Genomic DNA, 25,983 nt, shown 5'->3' with positions numbered 1-25,983 from the left:
TCTTCACTAGCCTCTTTTTATTTTTTTAACCTCTACACTAGAGTGGTAAACCCATTTTAGCAGCATATTTGCCCTTACACTAAGCTAAAGTGACCATTCGTACTGATTTTACCAGGAGAGTACTGGTTTTTTGGGTATCTGTCCTGGTAAGTTGTGAGATAAAACCAGTACATACACTTTTGTTTATAATAGAATTTTTTATCTAATAAATGGATAAATATACAAATTCTTAGTCGAAAATGAGTATGACCACCCGAAATAAGGGCTAGTGTTGCCCTGATGGGACAGCCGGGAGAACGTCACGTTACACATATATATAAAATTGAATATCTGTTTGTCTGTCTATATATTTATCTGTCTCGTATTGGCTCCTAAACCACTCAACCGATTACGATGGAACTTTCAGGATTTGTTGTATGCATGTCCGGGAAGATTACTGTGAAAAAAACGGGAAAAACCTTTTAATAATAATATTCGTAATAACGATTTTACCGACGCGAATACAAACAAACGGCTTTGTGCTATGCACTTTTTGCATAATGCAAAAAAAGTGTCTGATTTTTTTGCATGGTCACGAGAAGTTACGCAATACATTAAGGGTGCATATAAAAAAAAGCATTCAGTAGATAAGGGTGCTCTCAAATACTGAAAGTTTCCGCATATGGCAAGTGGCTCAAGTAATATGGCCAGGTATTGTATTTTCTTTAGGTCGTTCTCATCCTTTGAGTTAAACAGGTGATAATGAAAGTGCATGTATTGAAAAAATTTTGCAAAAAAAATTGTGCAAAATCAAGCGTACCGGCACCTCAAAATGTGTAGAACTCATTTATTCTACGAAACGAATTACTAGAAAGGACCGCCTTTATTTTATTAGTGTTTGAAGCTTATTTCAAAAACGGGTGTGTATCGCAAATTTTTGTGAAACTCATATTTATTTTTCCAAACGGTTTGGACTTTCACTAAAAATGTTCAAGAAATCGTCTAAATTGGAACACGTGCACCCTTTTTTTCAAACATTATTAACTTCTTGTTTATTCATTAAATATTTAAACCCCTCCCCTCATAGAAAAATACTTGACGAACATATGAAAAAGGCCTTAAACACATTCTTCTCTTCTTTTCATTATTTTTTAAATCATATGCAGCAGCCACAAGCACTTCGGTGTCGTCAACACAAAATCTGGCTAATTACAAAACAGTAAGCCCGCCTAAAATCGGTCAAGAGAAAACTGATTGACCGATTTTAGGGTGTGTCCAGTTTTAGGGTGTGTCCAGTTTTAGGGTGTGTCCAGTTTTAGGGTGTGGCCAGTTTTTTCGTGACCAGTTTTAGTGTGACGGGCGATCACGTGTGACCGATCTAGAGCGACCGGTTGTCCTGTGACCGGTTCACATTTGACTAGTAATCACCAAACCATACAAAAAATCGAAATAAAAATTAAATTAAATTCAAATATCAAAATTCCTGGATACAATATGATTGCATACACGTGCATTCGTAGCTACGCGTCAGAATACAAGTCAGCAAAAATGTTTCGGCGTTTATCGAACGAAAAATTATGTATAATCGCGTTGTTGTTGGAAGAAGAAGCTCAAGAAGGCAATAAAAAAGCACGGAGGCGTTTCGATGTGCATCTCATGTTAAAAATTAGAAAAACCGAAGAAGAGTTTTGGACACTGTATAAGGAGCTTGTGGATGATGGACAAAATTTTTTTAAATATTTCCGTAAAAAATTTAATTTTTTTTTAAATATTTGCGCCAAAACCATATCGAAAGATTGAACAGCTGTCAACTGTCACTAACGATAATTGGTCCAAAACAGCAAAGCGGCTGACTCATGGCACGTAATTCGCGTGTATATTTCCACGATGGCCAAAAAAACGGATACCATACGTTGACGGATGTTGCTGTAAGATATGAACAGGAAATGTCGGGTACTGCTGTAAGCCTGCCGTGGCGTAAACGTGACGGTTGGTATGAATATACCCATACAAAATGTACCAAAGAATACTTTTCGTACGGCTGGATACCTGCTGACGTCGGTACGTGCTGACTAGGTATGAACAGACCTTCTATCGGCGTATTTTTTTTTAAATCGACCGTTAAATAAGGACGCTGGACTCGTTTCGTGGGTGTAAAAAAGAGGCGATTTTAGAGATGTTTGGCGGCTCCTAGCTCCTATAAAAAAGAACTAATCAAAGAAATAAAACGATAGATCCATCCCAATGGTGGATATCCATAGCATATTAAAAAATAATTTCTCTAGTGTAGGGCTGCCATAAGTGTCGGAGCACCGACGGGGACAACCCCCTTAAAAAGAAAACAAAACAAAAAAACAAAACATTTTTATCGATATTCTATATAAAATCGATATAAAAAAAATATACAACATTTCAACACAAGTAATTGGAACTAAACAAAAATTGGATTGAAAGAAAAATTTAAAGATTGATAATAGGTTTTTTTTGTGGAAGCGTCTGTACCAAATCTAAAATAAATAAATATAGATAATTGGACGATTCAAATAAATTTAACTAAATGAAACCTTACATTAACATTTTATTTCATGTACAGTAGCCTATTCTTCTATCGCCTTCACTCTTCTCTGATTTCCGTGACTTCATTATCATCGCTCTTCTTTGCCCAATCATATTTTTCCGATGTTTTCGTTTTTTGAAGTAACTCTTTTTCCCCTTTTATATAATTATAAAATTCAATGCATGACATTTTATAATTGAAAGTACATTGAATTATGCTTTTTACTGTGTCAATAGAAATTGGGCAGTGGGCATCCACCGCTCTCGTTGTCGGGTGTTGCCAATATGCGCGCGCGTATCCATATTAGATATTATGTGGGTACAATTGTTGACGTGTAAACGTCTTTCCTTTTTGGACCACAGTATAGAGAGTGCATCCTGAGATTTCTTGGTTCAAAAGGTCTTGTTCGATGGATATTAATAAATAATTGAATAATTTTTTTAAATGTCTAAATTTTGAAATTGACGGGGACAAATGACTCTCGGACTGGGACACCGGGACACAGGCCTCGAAACTGGGACATGTCCCTGTCAACGGGGACGTATGGCAGCCCTACTCTAGTGCCATAATTGAGGAAGGGATAAGTATAGTACGTTGTGGCGGCTCGCTTATACGACATGGTCGAGTTTGGTTGCCTTCCTGCGAGTGGGAACCAACTCGGCTGGGTTCGGAGAGCCACTACTCACTCTGTCTTCAGCTGTCATATAATAAACACGTGCATTAACATGCCAGTCGTCTCATTCGTTGCGATTGATTGAAACGCGGTGTTCGGCTTCGGGAAACAATGTTTATTGGTTCAGGTACAGCGAGTGTGGGAGACGAGAGAGGTGTTGTCGGTTGCGAGGTCCGATGGGAAGAGATAGCTTCCCGTGACGCGCTGACCGCCCTCGGGGCGAAAACACCTCCGTTTACGGCCAGCCTTTGGGGTTGCCACAACGTTTGTACGGACAAGGCGCTGCTGTCCAGCCCTCTTAACGACTCTGCGACTCCACAGCGCTAGTGGGCTTCGAATTGTGCAAACGCACAGTGCGAACGCGAGAGGGGAGGGCGTGAGAAGCGCGCGGCGAAGGCGACGAGCGTGGCGTAGAGTGCGGTAGCGGTGGTGGGGGCGGAGCGGCGGTGGTGGGGCAGAGCAGGAGAGGGGGGGCGGGGCTGGCGGGGTTTGGCGTGCGACAGCGCCGTCTGTCGGCCGATCGGCGCACCTGACGAGCCGCACTTAAACAAAGGCGGCCGCCGCCGGCAGCGCCGCCTCGGCCCGGCCCGGCTCCGGCTCAGCCCCTCAGCCTCTCAGCCTCTCAGCCACTCGACCATTCGACTATTCGACCATTCGACCACTCGGCCTCTCACTCTGGCGACGGCTCTGCCCCCCACCCCCAGCTCCCGCCCGCCCCCGACGCGCGCACCCCTCGCCTTTCGCCCCCCGCCCTCGCTCCTCCGTCGAGCCTCGCGTACCCAAACTCGTACTCGAACTCGGACTCGTTCGCTCGGGAGTCGTAATCCTCGCGCGTGCAGGTGCAGCTGCACCAGAACCAGTGCACTAGTGCTGCAGTGGACAGTGGACAGTGAACAGTGAACAGTGAACAGTGAACAGTGGTAGTGTAGTGGTAGTGGTAGTGGTAGTGGTGGTGACCGTGGCTCGAGTCGCAGACCAGGCAGTAGCATTAGCAGTAGCAGCGGCAGCAGCAGCAGCAGCAGCAGCAGTAGCAGCAGTGCAGTGCGAGCGAGTGGTCGTGGTCGGGGCCGCATGCCGCGACGCCGGCGGCCGCGCGCCCCCCGCGTCGCGCCCCCACCCCCGCCCCCGCCCCCGTTGTAGCGCGGTGCATGGGGCTGTGCCTCGGCCGAGAGCGCAACAAGCGACCCGCGACGCCCGCCCCGCGCCCGCACCCCCCCGCCCCGCGCACCCGCACCCGCGCCGCCCAGCCGCAGCCGCCCTCCGCAGTGGCGTTCGCGCCTCTCGCCATGTCCGGCCCTCTCGCCATGGCCAACCCTCTGCGCAACATCGTCAGCAAGCAGCGCATTCGCTACCAGAAAGACGGCTTTAACCTAGATCTGACGTGTATCCTTTCATCACCACTCACCACTCGCCTCACTCATCACCACACACTCCACACCACACACACCTCACCACACCACACACTCCACCGTCACGTTGCCGCCCTGCCGCTCTTTTTCAAATGTGCAATAAATCGAGAGTGTTGTCGGAATGTCAAAAACAAACGAGCGCCTTTCGTTCGAACTCGTCGGCTTTTGTTTTTGTTTCGTGTTGAAAAAAAAAAAACAACGTTCGATTGTTTCAAAAAAATAAAATGGCCGATTTTTCAAATGTGCAACTTTTGTGTCGTTCGATCGAAATTGATGCTTTCAGATTATAAACAAACTCGAACGATAACTAAAAATATCTCGTTTAAAAACCAACTAACTTTTTGAGCAATTTCATTCAGAATCCTAGTCATTGTTTTCTCCGATATGACATTCCATTAAATATGCCCCCAAAAAAACATTTTCGCCACCATTAAAAAGACTGCTTTTAAATCAATTGATTCACTACAATACATGAAAACGCCTAAACGTTTTTGAAAATACACGTCCGAAAGTAAAACGATACAAATTTATATTTATCTCTGTAATGTGCCGTATCTTTTTAATCAACTTTCTGCACGTTCGAGTTCTTCGCTCTTTGTTATAATTGCATTCTTCATTATCGAAATGCATATACAGTCGTCCGTCTTCTTCGCTGTTAAAATATAAACAATGCATCTACTATATATTACATATTTTTTATCTTATTTACATCGTATGAATCAACCGAATCAAAATTCATAAAAATGAAATGAAAGTCAAAGTCAAAACAATACTGTCATTGATAACGACTCCTCATCATTACAAACCTTTGAATATTATGATATTTGATACAATAGAGCGAGTGTAAATATTGAAATGGCAATAGGCGGGTCGGTAGCTAGAAGAATAAACGATAGATAGACAATAGAAATGCTCAAATGGTACCCAAAAGAGCCGGGCCACACTAGATGACTTACGAGTAACTTTATTACCCAACTTGGGCAACCAGAAGTGAATAATAATCCACTCGCTAGAGTCTTACATGTTTATAGTTTGTTCACTATGGAGTCACCGAATAAAAGTAATCACCGAGTTTGGCATCCTTCAATGTATCACATACATTTTGAGGGATCCCAACAATTAGTAATAAAATAACCGTGACCAGACCCAACGTCAGTAACCGGTCTTGTCGTTGAGTGATTTTACGACTTGGAAGACCAATGAGTTGGCTGGTGTAGCATACTCCATACAACTGCATACATTTTATCTGGTCGCGCAACAAACTCATCCACCGAGATGCTCGCAGTGAGACCACAAGAAATATGAGTGGATGAAATTTAGAATAATGTATGGGATGAGATGGAAGAGAGTTGCCCAAAACATATATGAACAGAAGCGTATTGGAGAGGCCTTTATCCAGCAATGGATGATTTATGTAGTTTAACTTATAATACATTGTCAATTGGTTTAAAATCCAACATTTTATTTAGATCCCCTCAGCAGTATGTTCCGTAGTCTGCACTACTTTATAACTCTTAATTGGTAAATTTAACGTACATTTTTAATGAAAACTATTCCTTTTATGTCCAATTTAAATATTGTAATCAATCTATGTATATCGGATTAAATTTTTTTTGTATACTTTTCACTCATTTTCGTTTTTATTCGAATCTTCTCAAAAAAAAAAACCGATAGATAAATCTGATAACATATCTATATACGTACCTTTTCGCGTTAATTAGTAAATTAATTAATTCAATCTTTGGCAAATTTGTACGAGGCCTTTGTGCAATTTGAACAAACGGATGTAGGTCAACTCATCCGACTAACACCAGGCTCTTTTCAATATAGAAATTTTGCATCAATATCAAATTGGAAATTGGATTCCGCTATTATCACCAGTTACAGCTTGTGAATCAGCGTATGTCGAGGCAAACATGTCACAGATGAAATGCTTTGTGTATTATATTAGTATATTAAACTCGTTGCACAAATTTAGAATCTTGCAAATATATTAATTAATAATGTTAGCGAAGTTCAATACGTTCGGAGAACGAACGAATACCAGATATGGGGGACGTCAACCGATTATATTGTCGGGTTAAAAAAATATACACAGTCAGACACTGAGTCTTATCATATCAAAGTTTGTACTGAAAGTCTATCCGTTTGACTCTCGATTTTGCCATAAATGACATAATTAGTTTCCGCTAAAGGAAAATGAAGAATATAAGAATACAGCTTACACATATTGCCTATTTCACACATTTATTGCCATGTCGCTGGAGATTGTTCCTTAACACGCTTTGTCACAGATATTACAAAAAACCTTATAGCTATGGGATATCCCGGAGATAAACTGGAGGGTATCTACCGGAATCACATTGACGAGGTCTTCAGAATGCTGGAAGCCAACCACTGTGACCATTATAAAATTTATAACCTATGCTCGGAGCGATCGTACGACTCGGGCAAATTTAGAATGAGAGTGAGTGGCTCGTCTCGCTTCGTACATATATTTGCACTGTGAATCGCCTCGTTTACTGAACGGAATCGTTTTCCTGCTGTTTTTCAGGTCGCAGTGTACGCATTCGACGACCACAATCCTCCGACGATAGAACTTATACAGAGATTTTGCGAGGACGTGCACTCGTGGCTGTCAAAGGACCCCGAAAATATTGCAGCGGTACATTGTAAAGCGGGGAAAGGGAGAACTGGTATATATATGTCATTTTATTACACCTGTCCGACGGCTCCGTGTCGAATTTCATTAAAATAATCAAGTTTTAATGAGAGTATATAATTAAAGCGTTCGCTTCTCGTTGAATTTCGTATGAATTTCTCGTTCGTTTTTATTAAATTTGATTCTCTGTGTACGTGTATCTCGTAATTTAATATTTTGCGACTCGCCGCGAATGAAATAAATTGATTTTTTATCGTCTCTCGTTTCATGTATATTTTTATTCTCGTTTCAGGCACGATGATATGTTGTTATTTGTTATTTTCGGAACAATTTAAAACTGCTTCTGAAGCCTTAAAATTTTATGGTCAAAAGAGAGCTTATGATGAAAAAGGTATTTATTTTTTACATATTTTAAAGGGCTACTTATTAAAGTTGAAGCAATTTGTATGCAAATTTAATATTATTTCAGGTTACATATTTAAGATCATATTCGCAATTTGCTTGCACAATATGACACTGAGCAACAAAAAAATCCCACTGGAGCGGAGACTAATCAATCTGTACTAAGTATAACCCACTGAATTCGAATATGACATTGATTTTTGTTGTTTTGCTCTCTTTTATGAGATATGAGCATTTAAAAAAATGCGCAATTTTTACAGTTTTTTTGGATTTTGCAATTTTTTATTGAAAATCTAATATTGCTGTGCTAAAAATGGATATTGGAATCCATAGTCAGATGTTATTCCTACTGTATGTGATTTTTTATTGCTTTAAAATACTTATCTAGCGAATTTTGAAAGTTAAAAATTACTTTTTTTCCGTGATATAATCTTATTTAGCTCATTTTTCACTTTACCACGTTTAAAAGGGTTGGTTTTCTATCTCAATATTTTTTTTTTTTATCCAAACGTACTATTTCGAGCGGCAAATGAGTTAAAAATGATTTTGTTCATGATGAAAGAGCGAGATGAAGAGTCAGGAGGGGTGTATCTAGAACATCTCAAAACATAATTTAAAATCTTTACCGCTCGAAATAGTACGATTATTGAGATAATAAAACAAGTCTTTGTAAACTAGTGGAATATAAAACTGGCGTAATGAATGCATAATAACACGGTACACCAAAAATCTGTAAAAATTGCGCATTTTTTTAACGCTAAAATTTCATAAACGAGAAGAAATCAACTAAAATCATTGTCATATTCTAAGTCAGTGGGTTAAAATTGATTAGTCTGCTGTGGTTATTAAAAAATGTTATTTTTTATTGCTTGGTGTAAACAAAAGTGAAAGAAAATTTATATTGTCTACTATCTTCTTAGACAGTGTTATATTCCATTTTATTTAGAACGACGGTAGACAAACTTTGGATCTGAACTCTTATTGGTTGATGAAATTTACATACATCTCTTCCAATTGCTAAGCTTAATAAAATGAAAATGAACTCTTGTCGATTTTTTATGTTACTACTTTATGGATTTATTGATACAGTCTTATGACATTGAATTGGAAATATTCTCCATAAGTAATTTTCTCTTGAGTGAAGAATTTAAAGAAAAATTTCCAACTGGAATTGTGTTTCAACCTGATTGAACATATTGGAATGAATTATATTTGACCAACAAAACCTAATAAGGTGTGAACTGATTTGAAAAGTGTTCGAACTAAAATCTCGTATTGATTATTATTTTACCGTAATTGTAATTTCTGTATTTATGTTTGCATTGCAAAGTGTTAATGGCATCCTTAAATAAAACCCAATATTGAATACATATCGCCTTTGTTTGTAAGCATTTGAAATAAGTTACACTGGTAGCAATGGTAGACTGCAAAACCTTTTAATAAGTTTTTAACCAGCATTCTATGAATCATTTACATTGGGGGTCAAACAAATGTCGAACAATGTTTTACTTGGCCTATCTGTAACAATTAAAAGTTTTCTCAAACAGAAACAGCTCAGATGTTTTTAATTACCACAGCCATAACAGATTACACCGGGGGTCTCTGAATCAAGATCAATTAACCCCTCGAGAACAATAAAGGCTCAGACCCATCGTATACACAATAGTGCAGTTGTATTCTCCATGATAATAATCAATCTAATAACCTTGGAATTCTCCAGAATCTATAAATTTCAAATAGGGGGAGTTCAGGGTACTCCCCCTATTTGATTTCAGTGCTCGAATATGAAAGTAGATTAATAAATCGTAGAGTTGTCACCGTTTTGCTCGAAGGATGCCATATGTATAGATTGATTCTGCCGTCTCATCGTGTTGTAATATTGCATTTGTTTACGTTTCAGGTGTTACAATACCGTCGCAACGACGATACGTTGAATATTATGCCATTCTTTTGAACAAGTATCTTTCTGAAATAGCCGTCTCTTCCCCTACTAGCAGTGTAGTAAGTTTATACAAACCGCCGACGTTACTCATACTCGAATTATTAATGCAACCCCCGCCGTCATTAAACGGCGGTCAGGGTTCGTTAGAGTTTAGCGTGTTGGCAGCTAATCGTCAATCGTCACAAAAGGTATTATATTTTAATATAAAAATGTCGTACGTATGCGTGTTTTCATTCATTATTTTGTTTTAATTGTTGTTTGTGTGTGTCTGTGACAGGGTATAGTAAGTCTCTCCGAAGCTAGAAAAAGCCCGTCGTGTATCCGTATCCAGCTGGACCGGTGCACGCCGATCGTCGGCGATATAAAAGTCGAGGTTTTTAACAAGCCCAAAATTGCGATCAGCAAAGAAAAGCTGTTTCACTTTTGGTTCAATACGTTTTTTGTCACGTACAATGCGAAAGCCGTAGGAGAACCCACGTCGGAAAGAAACGGTCAGTCGACTCGCCTGATGAGTCCGTTTTGATTTTGTCATCTTTTTTATTGTATTCGTGTCTCATTTCAGGTTCAACCTCGCCGACGTACAAATTAACGTTAAACAAATGGGAGTTGGATGATGCACATAAAGATACGCAACATAAAACATACGCTTCCGATTTTAAGGTATTTTTTTTTTCCTCTTGGATGTGAGTGAGAAGTGGCGTGATCCGAATGATACTCGCAGTGCTTTTCTGCATATATATTTTTAATGAAATATGTATGTAGTTCAGTATTTATGTGTTGTTTAATCGTTTCGGTGATTTCATTCAATGTGTTAAGCTACAAATTTTCACTTTTCATTGTAGCGGTGTGTAAATTACACTATAGACCAGTGATGGCGAACGTTTTTGAGAGGTGGGTCAAATTTCGTTAATTATATTTTTTAGAACTAGTCTATGGGTCACTAAGTCAGTGAAGTCATTTGAAGGGGGAGGGGGGGTAAAAAGATAAATTTGGAAATCCAAAGATTTGTTAACAGAAAAGTTTAACAGTTAATCCTTCAAAAAGGTTTACGTTTTCTTTTCATTTTACAAGTGAAGAGTAAAAAATAAAGGTCATCGTCAAAAATTTATATTAAGACCTCTTGCATTTATGAAGTTGATAACTTTTATTACAACTGGCATTACATTGGAAAATGTTTTTAAACTTATAGAAGTATTATTTTAAACAATAAAATACATAATATACCTCGTAGTTTTGACTTAATTGTCAAATAATCATTCTTCATACAATTGAGACGTATCGTCGCCATTGTTCAACAGACGTGACGTCACATAAACGAGGTTTCAGTATGGTTCCACAAAAAACTAATCTTGACTGGTATATATGAATTTTAAGTAAATTGAATAGGTGGCATTCAACTCTCAGTAATATATTCAACCAATTTTGAACCTTAAAACAGTTGAAATAGGCGCATATAAGGCTCAAAATCCCGTGCAAAGTTCAGAAATTCTATGGAAGATACAGACTTGCCGCAAGTCTGCGCTATAGACTTGCCGCGCAAAACTTCCATAGAAGACGGCCGCGGGAAAATGGTTAAATGTATTATTAAATTCTTTAGAAATATCAAGACCAGTACACTTCCCTTTCAATGTTATTAGTAATTATTTTAATTCGCACGCGTCAACACGTGGGTCATTCAAAAAGCCTTCTGGGGTCAGTGTCTGACGCGCGGGTCATAGGTTCGTCATCACTGCTATAGACACCCAAATGTATGGATTATATCTGTACATAAGTTTTAAGTATTGATCCACTATTAAGATATCGTGATTTCGACTTTCAAGTACCATCTACTCATTCTTCATCGTTTTATTTATTGGAAAACAGACAATAAGTGTCGATGGTGTGTGATTTAATCTGAATATTTTCAAATTGAGCCATAGTGACATTGATAATTGCATATAGCTCGGCAGTAAGAAGCAAAATACGCGATTTCTATTAATCAGTTAAGATGTCCCGGTCAATAGGAATCAAAATCCAGATATTGCCTACTGCCCAGTTAAACGAAATAGGATTTAAAGAGAGAAATTTTATTTACAACTAAATCTTGCAAAAAGTCAAAGGTTACAGAAGTTCACTATATGATTTATAACTACCATAATTAAACATGAAAAATTTCTCAAAGATAAAATGTCTGCTATAAACCTTCCATTAACCACTTACCTGCCAGTCGCGAAATATTTAAGGGGTGCCAAACCATAACGTTTTAAGTGCCAGAAAATTCAGTCTTCAAGAGAGACTTAAAACTGTTTAAATAAATTCATACTCGCAACATTTATTGATGAGATATAATTCTTTTGCGAGGTATTATAATCGTTCAATGAGCAATCAATTAATCTTAGATATTAGTGAAAATCACAAAACTTCTATTGTTACTACGTACATAAATAAAGTAAAAATTGCACAAAGCATTTTGAGTGCCATAATGGCGTTGGTTCGGTGATTATTCCGCACAAAACGATCTCGCAAAAGTCACTAAAATCTCTATTATCGATGGAAAAATCCATCCATCAAGATTTACTCATGCAAACTATCATACTAACAAGAACTCGAGTGCTAAATATTCCATATTCGCGATTGTCATGGCAACGATTGTTGTGTGCGCGATCGCAATGTGCGAAATAATCCGTTTACCAATGACGTTTTTTGTACCACTTTCATAACAATATATTGACAACTTCTGTAGCATCATCTTTCAACTCAGATGGTTACCCTGATCATGTTGGCTGAATAAATCATCAGCTTTTTGGTGCTAATCATGTCTTACGCAATATTTATACAGAAAAATTCCACAGGACTCTCTAAATATACTGATGTATATCCATCTATACAATACTGACTGTGAAACTAATTACGCACTTACATACAACGTTATGACCTGATACTTCAAGTTTCTACTCATAGTAGGCGGCATTCCAAATTTGCTTAAAATGTCAACAAGAGATTATTGGGTTCGATCCCGAACTAATCTTTAATATACTGCTGGTTAGACTTGCATGTTTGTGAGTTCAAGTCGATCGGAGTTTGCCAATTTTATCTGATCATTGTTGAAATGGTTCCTGAATTGGCAAAAAAAATCATCCTACCTGCTGTCACAAATCTTCTGTATTAATGTATGTACAATTTGTAAAAATTTATATACAAGTCTAAAAATTCATAGATGTATCAATGGATTAATTAATAAATTGTTGATTTCGTGTTCTTCAGCTTCAAGAAATACGGTGATTTATGTTATGAAAATGCTGTATTGTTCGTAATTATATGCGCATTGGGGCCTTCCTAGTATATATCTGTGTAAAAATAAAAATTAGTAAAGGCTGGCACATACAACGCATTCGGGTATATGTGGCATTTGCTACGTTATGGTTTGGCACCCCTCATCAATTGATCTTTACCTGCACGCCAGTTGAACATGCAAAAAAATAATGACTTGATTTGACTTGCATAATTCGAGGCTTGGAGTGAACTTGCATGCATATGCATGACATTTGTCAGGATGCACGAAAGTTTATCGACGTTTCAGAATTCTCCATATAATTGAATGAATGCCGATAATCTCAAATCATTCCTTTTTATTTTTGTAACCAAGTTCGTCCATAGACGGTGCTTGTTTTGAAACCTTAAATATAGTACGTTTTGGAAGAGAAATCCACGCAACTCACCCGTGAGACGATGGCGTACAATGTGCGACTCACGGGTGAGTTGCTAGCATATACATAAAGCGTTAAAGTGATCTACATAGTTCTAGCATTCTTCTCGGTTGTTTCTGTTTGTGTATACTCGTTCATTTGCAAACAAGATCCAGGTTTTGAATCGATCGAACTTGCCGTGTACGTGTTTGTATCATATCGTTACGATTTCAGGTGCAATTAGTGATGCAATGCGTTCCTGAAGATTCCTCGTGGGGGCAACGGGTGCCCCTGGACAACTTTGGCGGGGAGGCCGCTCCCGCTTCTCCCTCCAGCAGTGTGGGAGAGGACGACAGTGAGGGTTCGGCCGAGCCCGAAGAAGGCTGGGACTCTGGTGAGCAATCTAAACCCGTCCGTCGCTCTTCCCTACACTCTCAACGTCTCCTACTCTCCCAAAAAGCACGCCCACGTCACAGACTCTCTGCACCCAATATTATTTTCATGCCGACGACCATGGAGTAAAGACGAACACGTGTCGTGTAATTAAATCAATCGAAGTTGGACAACGTATATATACATATATAACGTTTTAGTGAATTCAGTCGATTCGACGAGAAAGTTTTTTTTGTTTAACAATATGATCAAGATTAAGTTTGAATAAGACAATTTTATTATTATTAATGTGTAATATAATATTATATTACGTGGCGAGAGATTGTAAAAGTTTTGCGTGAAATTTTTTTTTTTTTTTATATACATATATATTTTATAACAATGTGTGGTTATGATATTGACCGCATTGAAGGTGTGATTTGTTTATTTTGATATAATATTTGCATGTTCTCACCTAAATAACCGAGATTGATTTATTAATGCATATCTTCAATGTGGAAGTACATATTGATATGATACACGAGGACGAGTACAATTGTCCGCAATGTGTTTGTGGTCATTTTTTTTTTTAATACTATTCAAGGTCTCGAGTAATTGTTTTAGTTGGTATTAGACGTCTCATCTGATCATTTTTTCCAGGCCAATCATTTCAGCAAGCTGGACTCATTCCATCGGTCGATTGCCGAAAAACAGGCAAAACTACATAGTATTAAATATAGTCCAAATTTATAATTAGCCTGAGTACAATTGTGAAGAATTGTCATTATTATATTCAGTCATTCTTGATTTGTTGCAGCCTTTAAAACATTAATACACAACTCTGGATTAAGGGCGAAAACACACTGAGTGGTACGTGTTTTTTTTCTTAGATACTTTTAAACTTGTGAAAAAAACGCAGCACCCCTAGCCCATATGTGTACATGGTACACTGAGAGAAACTTGATCTCGTTTGCATATGGATATGCATACACGTGCTAGCTCCTAAACATGTGCACTCTGCACATGTAACCCCCACTGTGAAACGGTCACTGCAGTGCGCCAAAGGACGTGACCTCCCGTACTACTCAGTGTGTTTTCGACCTAATTGGAATTTTTGAACTTATCACCGTCATGCTCCAAGGACACAATTCAATAACTGAAGTTGATGCAATTGGACATCTCTTCGGTCTGATCGATTCAACCCTTTGAATGCTGACCAACGCCGATCGGCGTTTTGCCAACAAGTCCATCAGCCTGAAATACGCCTATTGTCGTACGTTGATTTTTAAATATGTAAAAACTAAACAAGAATACTACTTGCTCAGCCTTTCCAGGTAGCATTGAAAAAAAAATGCATTGAATATGTTCATAAAGGGCACCGGACACCGGAATTTCTGAATTTACAACCATAGCAGAATTTCTCGATGGAGATCCTTAACTGCCGAGTATTTTAGATTGTGGCTTGGCATTTAGATTGTGAGCATTACATTTTAACAACAATGAAGAAGATGGAACTACTTTTGGAAAAATACATCCGTTAATAGACAAGATATATTAGAGAGTCTAAACACACCTTTACAAAAATCCTCTAGGGTTTGTTTGAATTAGCTACAATTTTTATACCTGCTTTCTATGGGATTTCTAAATAAATCTAGTTGGAAATGTCGGCGAAATTTTCAGCGTGGCGGGCTTACAACAGAAAAGACGACAGCACTCAAAAGGGTTAATCGGCCGGTAGAATTTTTCATACAAAATAAAAATTTTCGTCAATTATGCACAATATAATTAGCCGATTAGCAACATTGCCTCGAGATTTTCGCCACGATGACCTTGAACAGTATTAAAAAACAATTTACAAAAAAAAGCAGACAATTATAACTGCCTAGTACATATATAAATGTATAAAATGTGTGTGCGTGCGTGTATTTGCATGTTTATTTACAAAGTATATATATATATATATATATATATATATATATATATATATATATATATATATATATATATATATATATATATATATATATATATATATATATATATATATTTATATTTACGATAAGATTAATATCAAATCCAAACAATATATAATATTCAGTAGGTTTCGAATGACGACGCGTATATACATATATAAAAAAAATTTGAAAATAAACAGGTGTCTGAAGGGTCGGACATTCGGATCGGTCGTCTGTCCGATCGTTCAGCAGTCGAACGGTGTGTGTGTGTGTGTGTGTGTTGTATTTGGATGAGCGTGAATGTGGTGAGTGTTGTATTGTCGGTGTCTTGAGGAACGGCTTGTATACTGTGGCAGCTGTTGAGGGTGCGGCCGGCGGAGTTGCTGTCTACCACCTGCTGTCGGAACCCGACGACCTGGACAATATCCCCAACAGCGCGCCCAACGCACACACCCCAGCGTCACCGCCCGAAGTCGAGAGGATGCTACACGCTTGACTGAGCTATCACAGTCGTGTCATCCGTGTCTTGCCTCTATCCCGTTTGTTATTCATCTTCACATGTAAGTCTGTGTACGCATGTATACCGTTTTTGAGTGTTTTTCTTTCTGTTTTTTATTTAATTTAATTTTTACCCCCCTCACCATATATTTAATGAATATTTAGACGTTGTTTTGATGTTTGTGTGTGATCATCTACATACTTCGGTGCTTTCCAATTTGTTTTGATGTCGTGGATAAATGTCGATTAGTTTGTATTTCTTTCGCAATGATACGTTGTGTGTAGATTTTAATTGAATTGTACGATTTCTTTTTAAAAAATAATTTACAAATCAATTTTATTTACGTATGTTTGGGGGTTGTTATAAGTTTTTTTTTTTTGTACATATTTTTGTTTTACTTTATAAAATATTTGTTCAATCGAATTATCAATATATTTAATTAATTAGAATTGGCTTTTATCCTCGTTTCATAGTAAATTGATTACTAACGTGACTGTCCTCTTCGAAAGTTACATTTCTATTGTTGAATATTTTTATTTTTATTTTTTAGTATTCGATAATATTTTCCAAAACAATAAACCTGGTTTTTTTATATTTAAGCAAAAAAAAATACAAATTTAATGCCATGAAAATTTTCTCTCTTATCAAAAAGACCAAATCAGTTTTTTTTTTCAATAAATGATCAGTTTATGCGGTAAGTGGCTAAATTTTTTTCAATAATCAGTTTTTTTTTCATCAAATAGTCAGTTTTTTAATTAAATGATCAGTTTTTTTAATAAAAAGATCAGTTTTTTCATTAAATGATGTTTGTTCGAAAAATGGTCAGATTTTTTCAATAAGAGGCTAATTTTTTTCTCAACGAATAATCAGTTTTTTTCGTTGAATGGTCAGTTTTTTCAGTAAGTGGCTAATTTTTTTTTCATTAAATGGTCAGTTTTTTCATTAAATGATGTTTGTTCAAGATCTGGTCAGCTTTTTTTCAACGAATAATCAGTTTTTTTTCGTTGAATGGTCAGTGTTTTCATTAAATTGATCAGTTTGTATAGAAAGTCAGTTTTTTTTTTCATTATATGGTGGTTGTCCAAAGAAATGGTCGGTTTTTTCAATAAATGCCGAGTTTTCATTTAGTAAATTGTCAATTTTTTAAATAAACAATCGGTTTGTTCAAGAAATGGTCTGTAACTTTTATGAAAATTTGATGATAATAGCGTACTATTTGGATAAAATTGAATAAGCAGTCAGTTAACGATAGTATTACTCACTGACCTTAAATACAAGCCATATTAAAATAGATTGAATTTATTCAGTATAAAACAAAATTCATTGTATAGAAAATAAAAATATTCGATGGTTGAAATTGTAATATATATAAGTTGACAAATGCATTGACTTCTCCTCTCCGTTTACCCTCTTATCTTGCACTGTTTTGTAAAATCACTGGTTTTACTAATGATATTAAAACACAATAATGTAATAATAATCGCACCAGTTGGGAAGCACTGATATAAACAGTTCCACAAGCCTCACACATATGTATGTATGTACGTTAAATAATTTTGCTCGATATATAAATCACAATTACTTTGATTTGCTTTGATCATTTGCAAAATGTCCAGATGTACTCGTTCAGATCATTTTTTTTTTGTATTACCATTATCTGCAATCATTTTAATATATATATATATATATATATATATATATATATATATATATATATATATATATATATATATATATATATATTATTATCACACAGGCACGCTTTATTAGATTCATCATCACATTTTATTATCTATATACATATAATATATACATATTTTTTATACTGCTACATTTTTCTTAATAACATGCATAATTTTTACGGCGAGATAACTCTCCTACTATACATATATATCGGTGAATGGATTTTTTTATTCATTTTAATTCATTAATATACACTTTAATAATAACAGTACATTTTATTAGATATGGGCCATTTAACGTACTAAATACAAATATCGAAGATTCATACATTCATCAACGTCTTGTTGAATTACCCAGATTAATATTTTGTATTCTCTGCTATTGATTTTCAATCGGATTTAGATTTGTTGGGTGTGAAAGGTTCACGCTGGATAAAATCACGTCGTTCGTATTTAAATGAATATTATATATTGCACGGATTAAAAATATTTAAAATGTATTATTATTCGTTATATAAAAATCATATTTTTGTAACATTTCTATCATCACTGTCTATCATTTTCTTTCTTTGATTACTAATGTAACGCTTTTCGACGTTAGTTCTATTCTGAAGCCGATTTTGTATTAATAAAACTCCATTTTAATTTTTTTTTAAGAATATACGATTTATATGGTGGAATTTAAATGAAATAACATTTCTTTTATATGTTAGTTTTTTATTTATTTATTATTATTCTACTAAATATATCGTCTATTCTATGAACAACGTTTTTCTTCATACAATCTTACAATGAAAAAGATACGTAATGCATGTGCATATAGTTTTAAAATCCAAAAATTATTTTATAAATTTCTCATTCTGCTATCTAAATATATGTATTACAAATGCACTGGTGAATTGAATTAAATTATTACACTGAGCAAAAAAATTCACGTGTTTTTTACTTACCGGAGCAGACACTTATCAATTTTAACTAAGTTTGGCCCACTGAATTCGAATATCACAACGATTGTTGGTTTCTTCTCGTTTGTGAGATAGAAGCGTTTAAAAAATGTGCAATTTATATAGATTTTTGACTTTTTCTGTTTTTAACTCAAAATCTGATGTTGACATGCCAAAAGTGAGTATTAGAATCAATAATCACACATTTTTTCTGTTGATTGGAATTTTTTATTGCTTTAAAATGTTTATCTAGCTAATTTTAAAAGTAAAAAAACAAATAAACATTTTACCGTGCTATTATGCGTTAATTAGGCCGGTTTTATATTTCACCACGTATTTTTTATATCTAAACGTGTACTAAATTCGAGCAAAAACCAAGAAGTTGCGCATTTTTTAAACGCTCATATCTCATAAGCGAGAGCAAACCGACAGAAATCAATGTCATATTCGAATTCAGTAGGCCAATCTTTTTAAAGATTGATTGATTTTTGTTGTTGCTCAGTGCTATTTGTGTCACGTAGTAGCTTACGTGTGTTAATTATTATAAATATATTTTATTTAATATCCTTGGATGTCCGTTTTCGCGTGAATGCTAATTTGATTATGTAGAAGAGTGGTATTGTCGGTGCGAGAGTGTGAATGACGATGAATGTCTGCGTGTTGCAAGTTTTGATACGCATGTGTGTATCGATATCGATACTCAAAAGAATTTCATTGTCAAGAGTGTGTAATTTATCTGTTTATAATGTTTTTAATTAGGCTGTATATTGTAATTTATGTAGTCGTTTTATTTTATTGAAACTTTCGTGTAATTAATGCTTTTTTTTTTACTAAGGTTCATTCTTTTCTTTTGATCTCACACTTTCCTCTTACTATCTGTATATGGTAAGAATCGTCTTAGGAATATCTGAATGCTGGACATGCTGCATTTTTATTACTCTAGTTTTGTAATGTTGATCGGATTATTTTATTACTCACAAAGAATAATTGTCACTCATCAAATGGAAAGTTCAGCAGTTTCTTTTTTTTATTTGTATTTTTCTATGTAATATAATGGTATGTAAATAATACATTGTTAATTCTGCTTATTTATTATTATATTATTTTTAATTTTGAATGTATGCCTTGTAAAATAAACCACAAACAAAATGAGGAAATAAAAAATTATTAATTTTTGTCTAATTTGCTCAATGTTCTATTATACGTATATATATATATAGATTTTTGAAACCCTGTAATAACGCAATTTTTTTTGCTTTTTAACCCTTATAATACCGTAAACTGATATATCGGCTTTTCAAAATTTTACTTATTTATTTTCATATTTTAAATGTAATTAAACGTTTTTATAATGGGTTATAATGCGCTCTCGACAACTATTAATAATGCCCTACAAATTTTATTTTAACATTATTATGAGTTTTTGCAACCAATCCATTTGATTATTCCTTTGAAAAAATCATCGTGCATATATGTATAATTTTAATTTATATAAAAAAATAAAAAATTTAATATTTTTTTGGTTTATATCTTTTTTTGATTGTACATTTGTTCATATTAAACAAAATGCAAGGCATTTTAAATTCCTAAAATATTAGTTTCGAATCGGTTTTTCATTTTTTTTTTAATTTTAATCGGTGTATAATTAATTATTTCAATATAAAATATTTTTATTGTTATTGCTTTTTCGTGAATTTGCGTAAACACTTTAAAAACTGATATTTCCTAGGGTATTTTTGGCTATTAAAAAATTAAAGGTTACTAAAAGGGTTAAAGGTCTGTTTATATTGGCACAGCACAATAAATATTCTCTACGGACAAATTCATATGTTCCGAAATATGTAGGTGGCGTAGACCCAACAACAGTAGCCGACATAATCTATTCATACTGTATAGCAGTACACGTCACCGTAATGTTTCAAGCAAAACTGGTTTTCTCTGGCCACTGTGGAAATATTCACACATGACGTGACGTCATAGTGGCGAGTGCACGCGTTCTACGATGCGACTTTGCAAGCAATTTTTGCGCTCCCTAATGTATATGTAAACCGATTTTGCCTTACACTCGGCTGAAACGTGCTGTATAGTATGAATAGTACTGATCTTTTCCGTGCAGTGCTGGATAATATGAATAGACCTTTAAAGCGTCACGCCACATACTATATTTTATTTTACTAAATATCATCAGTATAATTGTACGCCTATCTAATTCATTAATATATCGTAGTTCCATTTGATATACTAATTGAAAATATTTTACTGCGATGAATATTTTAAATTTCATTTAAATTATATTTCTTTTTCAAAATCTAAATCGTCACGTATACTCCTATAATTTATACCCAATTCAAAATATATTTGAATGTGTTCTAGGATGAGTCTGTTATTTATTGTTTTTATTTACTCTCGCTTTCGCTTTACAGTGTTTATTTGTAACGTATTTGTGTTTATATTTTTGAAACCCATCATTTTTTTTGTTGTTGTAAATCACCCGCTCATCTTGTGTGTCGCTTTTACATTTCATCAATTGATCTGTTAATTTTTAAAATGGCGGTTCATCTTCGATGCCAGGCCTGCTCCTAGACCAAAACACATGATAAACTGGACTCAAACTCTGAATTGATCGGATCACTGCCAAATACAACATGAAGTTTTAGTAATTTGAGTCTGATTTATCACACTGACACGCCTACGAGCAGGCCTGTCATTTTATTTGCTCCATTTTCAAAGTAGACAGCTCAATTCATTTACTCTACATGCGCTAGCAAGCCGTCATTATTTATATATATATATATATATATATATATATATATATATATATATATATATATATATGTGTGTGTATGTAGGTCTAAGGTGCTTTTTTTTTGTATCCCATTCAGAACATGCTCGTATAAAATGCATAAAGGTCCATTAAAATACAATCTCTTCAAGTCTTCACTCGGCAACCGTCAGTGAGTCGTACTTATAGCTCAAATATATAGTCTATAAGGTTCGTTCTGAATGGGCTACGATTCGATATGGTAGTGGTATCACCGTTTGATTTCATATCTGTGTACATACGATGTAATAACACGGCTAGCTTTATATTGTATATTATACATATATATATATATATATATATATATATATATATATATATATATATATATATATATATATATATATATATATATATATGGGTCTCCCTGACGGGACCGAAAGTGAAAAGGTCGAAAAAGCAAAGATCTTAGGTCGAAAGTTCAAAAAAAAGTGGGTGCACGGTAAACGGTACTATGTATATATAATATATATCAGTGGCATGCGGTGAAATTATCTCTCTTTTGGTCATACAGCCTTGTTTAATGTGCGCGCGCAGGATACGGGAGGAAAAGCCTGTTCCTCTTGTTCCTGTAGTATCTTGCTCGCGCAAATTAAGTGAGGATGTTCGACGGGGGGGAGAGAGAGTTTTACCGCACGCCACTGATATATTATATATACTAACCGTTTTTCATATGTATGCATGATAAACGAATATTTTCGAATTTTTCACGGTCACCCTATATATATATATATATATATATATATATATATATATATATATATATATATGTAAATCGGGCTGGGATCACATGCTTACATTTTGGTGTGTTTTTTTGTCTTCCAGGAGAGTCTACGTACCTGTGATGAGTGTGCTGGGGCTGTCGGCATTATAACCTGCGTGTCGGTGTGTGTGCACTCCTCCTCCGGCACATTACGTGCCATTTTATGCGATATAAAGTAGACCGTGCATTGCTTTGCTTGCAATTGCATAGCAACCCCCCTCCCCCCGTCTAACCGTCACATTCATCTCGGTAGAAAGTCACAGAAACGTTGCCGATACAGAAATACAATTGTGAATTGTACGTTGTTTTTCTACATCACCCGGATAGATTGTGAGAGAAGAAGTATATAGATATATATATACACATATATATATATATATATATATATATATATATATATATATATATATATATATATATATATAAATTCAAAATACGCTCTGCCTGTAATATTTTCTGTGAAATTTAAATACGAGCAGAGCGAACAGTGTGTTGCAGATCTGTGGTAACTTTTTGAATAAAATCGAAATGATAAAATATAAAACAAAAAACACACAATAAAACCCACATGATAAACAAGTGTACTATATACATATATATATATATATATATATATATATATATATATATATATATATATATATATATATATATATATATATATATATATATATATATATATTATATAATAAAAATAAGTAATTTGCGTAATAAAAAAGTGTTGGATATTAGTGTATTATTGTTTTGTAGCTTTTAAACTTTAAATATTCATTCACTTGATCTCAAGAGATTATGTAATTTCTAACGTTTATAATTTTTCATTGGTGCAGTCACTTTGAACGCGTTCGTTTTTTTTTGTTTTTTTTAATGTAAATTGTGAAAATTTCGAAGGCTACTATATATATATATATTTATATAATCTCTCAAAAACAGATTCTTATGTGAAACCAGAACTTTTTTTTAATATTATTTTGTTAAATTTTTTTTATTATTCTGTTGCTTTGTAAATTTTGAGCGGTCGTACGATTCGTGCCGTCGAGAAGTTTATGACGACAGATTGTACCACAAAACATTCGTTCGAGCGTTCGTGACGTTTGAGAGGGTGCGAGTCGTACGATCGATCGTCGGATGTTTTGTTGAACGAAATGAATGACATTTAATATCTACTTCGTTAGCTGGTAGACCAACTGACGCAGGTGCTCTTATATTATTGTTTATAATTAAATTACAAATAATAAATAAAAAAAAAGAGTAAAAATGAATACCAATTTGTAGGTGCAGCACAAAAATATATACCTTTTACGAAGAACATGCATTGATATTTTCGCCTTGTTGCGTTTATAGATGAAGAATTGTCGAAAATAATTGTTTAATTATTATTTATATATATATATGTATATATATATATATATCTGTGTACAAAAAACATAAATGGCAGTAATAAAGAGCATCACACACAAAGCGTGTAAATTTTGAACCGTTTCTACGTTTCGTTTATTTATTTTTTTTTTATACTGTGGAAAGCGTCTATGAAATATTTTTAGATGTAAAATCTCATTAATAATAGTGGAAAAAAAAGATTGTCAATTTTATGTTACTTCATTATTGTTATTATTATGTAATAATATATTTTTGTTTCTTTTCTTGGAAATGCATGAAACCAGTTTCGTAAGGAAAGTAATTCGTATGAGTGTACATGTACAAGTATGCGCCGTTAGTACCTTGGCTGTATATTATTATTATACAGAAAAAACTATATATATATATATATATATATATATATATATATATATATATATATATATATATATATATATATATATACATATATATATTATACAAAGTGATCGTTAATTTTTATTTTTGACTTAAGATGCTTAGTCGCTAAAAATGTAATTATTTTTTTTTTTACTAATAATGCAGTTACATTATTTATTTTATAAGATTCGGTTTTACGTCATTACACACATACATGTACAAGATTATTACTCAAATTGAAAGGGAAGAAAAATGGAAAATATATATATATGTGTATATACATATATATGCAAATATATGTATTCACTTTTACAAAGTGCAAAAATTTGTGTTGTTTTATATAATTGTTAATATTACTTGAATGATTTCCATAATTTATCAATTTACGGTTAATGAAAAAAAAATGAAATAAAAAACAAAAACATGTTTTATATTTATATATATCTTGTCAACTGTGTATCAATTTTGTTGGTTTTTTTTTTTTTTTATTTAAGACTACATGTAATGAAACTCTCGGGTACTCTGTCACACATTTCCATCCATTAATTAAGATGTATAATGTTAAATTTTATGATAAATTATTATTATCGTCTTTGTGATTCGTCAACTGTCAAAGAAGAAATAAATTCATGATTCTCATCGAGGGACCTAATAACTTAATCGCTGTTTAAATTTTTTTATTTTATTATTTTTTTCGTTTAGTTAGCGTAATTTATATTAATTGTATTATCATCGGTCGAGATTGGAGGGACGACGGCCATGTGTCAAAATTGTATAATGTATTTATATTGGATCTTTGCAATGTACTTTTCGATAGTTCAGTGCGAATCTTGGCCGTCGCGTTTGTATTGTAGTTATTTTGCAGTCTTTTGAAAGTGCATCGGTTTCGATTTACGGTGTCAAAGTGACAATTGTGTGACATTTTATCGGACAGTTCCATTTTCTAGCTATTTTAATACGAGCCTTTTCAACTATTTGGATGTATATTTTTCAATATCAATAACTATTTTCATACGTAAAGTGTCATGTCATTTGACGAAATGTACATTGTTTAACCTAGGAAGTACAAATCAGTATAAATTAACTGTGACGATCTCATATATGACTAGTTTTCTTGCCAATATTGTTCTTTTTTCCTTTAAATCTCTTTTTAAATGTTTCGAAACTCCCACTACTACTTTTTTTTTTGCCTTTAGCGACGTCTCTGTCAGCTGTACTTAAACCCATTACCGGTCAAATGATGACATCTCTTTCTGTTTCTTTTTATTATTTACTTAAAAAATTTACCTTTGAATATACTTATTGTTTTTGATTGCATCTGTGTTGAGTTTACATTACTACTGTATAAACTAACTAGCATTTCAAGTGAACGTTATTGCCCTGTATTGTATATTGTTTTTTTTTTTTTTTTTCTCGATTACAAGCAGTCGTAAGCTCTATTGATAATAAAAAAAATTATGAATAAATTGTACAGAAGTGGTTTCTACTATAAAAAAAACGAGTGAACCAAAAATATGCAAAAAAAAGTCTGCTATAGTATGTGCTATGACCGGCTGTGATATGGTCAGCAATGTTGAGGGCGAAATATTTGTGCCGCCCCGATCTTCTGAACTCATTTAAAAATTGATTACATGTGTAGAGAAAAGAGTGTGTACATGGACCTATATGTATGTGCTATATTTGCGAACCGTCACTACTGTTTCAGTATTCAAAAGCATCCGTGATTTCGTGTGAGCACATTTATGAATTGTTACGAGTGAAGAAATGATAATTTTCTCATGAATATATCTGTCGACGGTCGTATATATGTGTATATATATACATATTATTAACAAGTAACAAAGGTGTCGAGTTGTTCTGTAGTCTGGCAGGAACATTTCTTATTATTGTGTATTTTTTA

At 34.4% G+C, this 25,983-nt stretch overlaps 1 protein-coding gene across 1 annotated transcript; it reads left to right on the top strand.

Annotated features, from left to right (window-relative positions):
• Window positions 1–4,495: 4,495 nt before the first annotated feature.
• On the top strand, window positions 4,496–16,716 carry Pten (phosphatase and tensin-like protein). Its single transcript, XM_077434465.1, has 9 exons — window positions 4,496–4,592; window positions 6,913–7,085; window positions 7,173–7,314; window positions 7,573–7,671; window positions 9,583–9,812; window positions 9,902–10,115; window positions 10,187–10,284; window positions 13,524–13,683; window positions 15,973–16,716. Exons 1-9 carry the CDS (start codon window positions 4,496–4,498, stop codon window positions 16,110–16,112), a joined length of 1,353 nt encoding a protein of 450 aa, XP_077290591.1. The 3' UTR covers window positions 16,113–16,716.
• The last annotated feature ends 9,267 nt before the right edge of the window (window positions 16,717–25,983 follow it).

The sequence above is a fragment of the Arctopsyche grandis genome, chromosome 7 (genome assembly GCF_051622035.1).
Source record: "Arctopsyche grandis isolate Sample6627 chromosome 7, ASM5162203v2, whole genome shotgun sequence".
NCBI classification, from domain to species: Eukaryota; Metazoa; Arthropoda; class Insecta; order Trichoptera; family Hydropsychidae; genus Arctopsyche; species Arctopsyche grandis.
This window is presented reverse-complemented; position numbering and strand designations above follow the sequence as displayed.